Source organism: Vicugna pacos, chromosome 17, assembly GCF_048564905.1.
Source record: "Vicugna pacos chromosome 17, VicPac4, whole genome shotgun sequence".
Taxonomy (NCBI): domain Eukaryota; kingdom Metazoa; phylum Chordata; class Mammalia; order Artiodactyla; family Camelidae; genus Vicugna; species Vicugna pacos.
In genome coordinates this window covers 20,859,254-20,864,156 of record NC_133003.1, presented here as the reverse complement: position 1 = coordinate 20,864,156, position 4,903 = coordinate 20,859,254, and the positions used below count along the sequence as shown (strand labels likewise).

Genomic DNA, 4,903 nt, shown 5'->3' with positions numbered 1-4,903 from the left:
GGGAACAGTGTGCATCTGGAAGGGGCTGGGACAGGACATTTTTAGAGTGAAGAAGGCAAAGGAGAAGAATCCAGAAGAGGGAACAGTGGAGGAGATGCCCTGACTGGCTGAGGGCTGGGTCCGCAGAATAGGACTGTGTGGCCCTGATGTCTGCCTAGGGAGTGGATGGGTGTGAAAGGCACTAGATGGGGGTGGTCCTGCCATCTATTCATCATATGTTAACTGAGTGCCTACTGGGGGCCAGGAGGCCCAGGAGCTGGAGGTTGTGTGGTGAATACACTCTTTCAGCCTGATTCTGAGGAGGTCACAGTGAGGAGGCAGACAGGGTGTAGGACACAGCCTGGTCCCTCCGTCTCCTGGAGGACTCAACCCTCTGAAGCAACCCTGCCCATGAAATTTCCCATGGGGCCCAGGAGAGGCCGAGATGTTGTCAGGGAGATGCAGAAACCATTTCTTCACCTTCCACAAGGGGCAGACCTCACCACTGCCCAGCAATCCCCTGAGGCAAGAGCAGAGCCTGAGGCAAGTCCAGCTCACACCCTGGCCAGGGGCAGGGATGGGGCAGGTGGGGAAGGCTCCTGCTTGAGCAATTGCACCAGGCCCAGGCTGAGCATAAAGGAGGGTCCTGTGGGCTGGGACGAGGCAGACTCGGGGACCATGGAGACCCAGAGGGCCAGCCTCTCCCTGCGCCGCTGGTCACTGTGGCTACTGCTGCTGGGACTAGCGGTGCCTTGGGCCAGCGCCCAGGCCCTGAGCTATAGGGAGGCGGTGCTTCGAGCTGTGGATCGCCTCAATGAGCAGTCCTCAGACCCCAATCTCTACCGCCTCCTGGAGCTGGACCTGCCGCCCAAGGCTGTGAGTCGGGGAGGGGCTGGGGAGGGAGGCGTCTCCCGCCAGGCTTGGCCACACTGTCCCTCCCTATGCTCACGCTGTACCTTCTGTCAGGAAGGCACCTCTCCCTCTAAGTGGGATCCCACCTCTCACAGAAATCCTCCCAGAGCTGGGTCCCCTCCCATTGTGAGAGCCTTCTGCCTGGCATCTCTGCTGTGGGAACAGAGCCCTGACAGCCCGCTCAGGCTCCAGGGCCTCCTGGGGGCTCCAGGGATACGCTGGGGTCACTGGCTCTGGGATGTGACTTCCCTGCTTCCAGTCCCCTGTGCACCCCATTGTTTCCCCACCAGGGGAGGGCTGTGCTCAGCCTGGGGGTTCCAGTGACAAGGTCTTCCCCTGCAGGTGTCCCCTGACTTCCCTCAGCCCCTCCAAGGGGAGCTGCCCCTCAGGAGAGTGGGTCTGAGGTCCCCTCCTGCTCCCTGTGTGCCTGGGAGCCCAGGACCAGGCTGTGTCCTCCTCCCCTCTGCACCCAGCCCACAGCCCAGGGCCAGGCACATGGGACTGGCTCTCAAAGGGGTTTGTCCTGCTGGGGGCAGTGAGATAGGTCACCCAAGGAAGCATGAGCCTGAGCCAGTCTCCCCACTTTGATCCTTCAGCAAGACGAGGACCCAGACGCCCCGAAGCCTGTGAGCTTCACGGTGAAGGAGACCGTGTGTCCCAGGAGGACACAGCTGCCACTGGAGCAGTGTGCCTTCAAGGAGAATGGGGTGAGGCTGGGGGCTTAGGGAGCTGGTGGGTGCCTCCCAATGACCCGAACAGGAGGCTTGGGGCGGATGGTGGTTAGCAGCTCCTTGGGTGAGGAGGGGTGTTTATGGCTCATGGGTTCCAGTGTGACCTGGAGACTCTCCTTCCAGGTGGTGAAACAGTGTTTGGGGACAGTCAACCTGTACCAGCTCAGGTACAACTTCGATATAACATGTAATGAGGTGAGTTACCCCTTGGGCTGCAGGGGCTGCTGGTGGAGGTGGTGTGTGGAACAGCCTTTGGGCCAATTCCCCTCTGTGCCATCCCTGTAGCCGCAGGAAAGCCCTCCTCCCCTGGCTCCCCCTCACCCGAGCCCCAGGTCTCCAGGCCGGGCTCTGCAATCCCTTAGAGCAGTGGTTCTCTCAGTGGGCTCCCCACTTGGGAACTAGAGAAAAAGGCTGATTCTCAGGCCTGACCAGACCTACGGAATCACTGTGTGAGGTGGAGCCCAGTAATGTCTATTTTAAGAGCCCTTCTGGGGGATTCTGACTGTGCTGAAGCTTGAGAGGCAGTGACTAGAGACAGGACCTTTCTGCCCCCCTCCCGTCCAGCTTTTCTGAGATGGGTTTGTGCCCCTGGGAAGCCCCCTGTCATCTCTGGACCTTGGTCCTCATCTGTCTGTGGGAGTGATGATTCAACCACGTGCTCCAAGTGACACAGCCAAGGAGGTCAAATGGTGCCTCAAGTCTCCTTCGGTGGTCCAAGATGGAAGATTTCCAGGTGGGGATGGATCTGGTCTTGTCCCTAAGTCAATCCTCACAAGAATCCTGTTTCTTTCTGCTGCACAGCTCCAAAGTGTCGGGGTATTTGGCCGGATTCGTGATTTCTTCCGTGACCGTGTGAACAGGGTTCGAGATACGGTTGGGAAAGTAATTGGATACATTGGTGATAAAATTCGCCCAGGGTAGAGTCCTAATGATCACCTAACACTGGCTCAGTTGTTCAAACTCTGGAAAATAAATTCTTAAGAATTTTAAATTCACCTGTCTGTTGTCCTACTCTTACCAGAAGTCCTTAACTCCCATTGCCCTCTTCTGTGTGTGTGTGTGTGTGTGTGTGTGTGTGCGTGTGTGGTCACTTCTGTGAACACAGAGATGGGTGAGGCAGCTGTTTTCTCCAGGAGGGCAGGCGGAGGTAGCGGGGCCGGGAGGGACAGGACAGGGCTCCATTCCCAGGAACACCCATGCCCTTCACACTCCCCCGCCCTCCTCCTCCTCCACCCAGTAGGGGCTTAAGGGGACCTAGTGTGTGTGCAGTGCTGCTGGGGATGCTATTCCTGCTGGTATGGAGGTGACAGTCCTGGAGGACCAGGCCTCTTGTTAATCACTCAGGGAGACACATCTCAGTCTTCTGCTGGTGGACTCTAGGGTCAGCCTGCAGGTACAGTGCCCAGATTGTTCCACTTCCCTCACAATCTGAACTCTGCAAGAGCCCCCCCCCCCACCCCGCTGCTGCCTTTGCTCTGGGCATTGAGACACATCAGTCTTTCTTCTGTGGGGTCTCAGATTGCAGGTATGGGCTTGTGTTCACTGATCCAATGGTACCACAATTGGCACCATTAGAAGCAAGCCTCCTGCTCATCGGGATAAATGGCTCTGTCTGACTGACAGACACACACAGTGACACACAGGCCACATGTGTGTTTGCCTGGGGGTTTCAGACACTGTCCCTATCCTGCCCACTCTGAACTCTGTAGCTGACCTTTGCTGGGGGGCTGTCTGGAATCACGGGGGAGGCGGCAGTCCCGGGAGCAGCCTCAACCAATCATTGCTGGGACTTTTCCCTCATTGGTGGAAAAGTATCTTCTGTTCCTCACTCCTTGGGGGGCCCACTCCCAGATGTGTCCCCTCTTCCTGAGGTCGCCAGCTGGAAGGAGCTCCTGTCCCCACTTCAATGACCTGTCCATTGACTTGTCTTCTTCTGACTTCGGGTCCTTCTCTGTCTCAGTTCTCTACTCTGCTGCTGGTGCTTTGAAGGATTTGCCTCCCAGAGCACCTGCTTCCTGTTGAGTGGTGGCCTGAGCTCTAATTCGGGGCCACCCTGCACCAACACACAGAGCCCCGTATGTCAGAGGGACAGCGGGCGGGACCGCGCAGAGCACGTGCCCTGTAATCTGTCAGGCTCGTCTGTTCTTGGGGAGCAGGTGGGGCTGATTTCAGGCAGGTTAGAGGAACCCATGCTTCTCACTCTACGTCACCCCAGGTTGACAGAGGTTCTACAGAGGAAACTAAGGGAATTCCTTCTTTCTGCCGCAGGATACTTCATTGCGACAGGCAGAAGAGAGACCGGGGGAGGACCTGAGCCACGTCACTGAGCCCCCCAGCCCCAGACAGGAGCCTGCAGGTGCTGTGGGGGCTGGGCGCCCTGTTGGGAATGGGTGCTGAGGCTCAGGCTTCCGAGGACAGACCCTAGGAGAGGCCTGGGATTGGCAGTGTGGGGACCGCCTGAGAGGGCTGGAGTGCGGTAAGGGCTGAAACTGGGAGTGTGTGCGAAGGAATCGGTCTGTCATAACCCCCGTTATTAGTTTGCTGCGGAGGGAGGAGCGGAACTCCTCACTCTGCCTGGCCCGCTGGCCCCTGGGGGCTGTGGGAGGGCCGAGTGGCGGGGCAGAGGCAGGGCCCAGGCCTGAGCCCATTCTCAGAATGAGCTAAGTTCAAGGTTGTTGTGTGGGTTTGGCCGCTGCAGCTGTTCAGCCTCCAAGACATCCGTTTACACCTGTGCATGAACAAGGTCCCTGTGCTCAGTGGGCAGAGTTGTGGGCTGTGATGCTTGCCCCGGAAGACATCCCCCAATATTTATCTTGTTCACTCTGTCTGTGCCTCCCTAGTGGTTCTAACTGGGGCCACAGGTGGACATTCGCCCTCACTGGCCCTGAAATAGGCAAATGAACAGTGACTGTCCCTGCTGAGCAAGGCATCCCTTGCTTGGAGGTCACGTCCACTCGGGAGAGATTTTCTATGGAGAGGAGGGGAGATGCCCTCCTCTCTCCAGCCCCATCTCACTGAGTTTGGAAACTGCTCTCAGAGCAGCTCTGGGACCCTTCCCATGGCCAAGGCAAAACCTGTTTCTGGGGTTGTCATAGTGACAACACCGTGAAGAGCACCTGGGCCCATGGAGTCCTACACCCATCGTGCCTCCTCCTCCCTCCTCACCCACTTCTTTTTACTTGTAGGCGTTGTTAAGGGACATATTCTCCTTATAAAATATTCACGCAATCCTAGTACAAATAAACTCCTTTTGATAACTTGCTTTCCTGCCTCACTCATCA

At 57.5% G+C, this 4,903-nt stretch overlaps 1 protein-coding gene across 1 annotated transcript; it reads left to right on the top strand.

Annotated features, from left to right (window-relative positions):
* The first annotated feature begins 657 nt into the window (after positions 1–657).
* Positions 658–2,551, top strand: LOC107035272 (antibacterial peptide PMAP-23-like). The gene is made up of 4 exons (XM_072940795.1): positions 658–855; positions 1,488–1,598; positions 1,746–1,817; positions 2,424–2,551. The coding sequence occupies exons 1-4, from the start codon at positions 658–660 to the stop codon at positions 2,541–2,543; spliced, it is 501 nt and encodes a 166-aa protein (XP_072796896.1). The 3' UTR covers positions 2,544–2,551.
* The last annotated feature ends 2,352 nt before the right edge of the window (positions 2,552–4,903 follow it).

What these genes read in the sequence shown, in the direction of transcription:
- LOC107035272 (XM_072940795.1), top strand. Translation starts at nt 658, where the DNA reads ATGGAGACCCAGAGGGCCAGCCTCTCCCTGCGCCGCTGGTCACTGTGG. An exon ending in TGGACCTGCCGCCCAAGGCT is followed by an intron (nt 856 to 1,487) that starts GTGAGTCGGGGA and finishes TTGATCCTTCAG; the next exon opens with CAAGACGAGGACCCAGACGC. An exon ending in TCGATATAACATGTAATGAG is followed by an intron (nt 1,818 to 2,423) that starts GTGAGTTACCCC and finishes TCTGCTGCACAG; the next exon opens with CTCCAAAGTGTCGGGGTATT.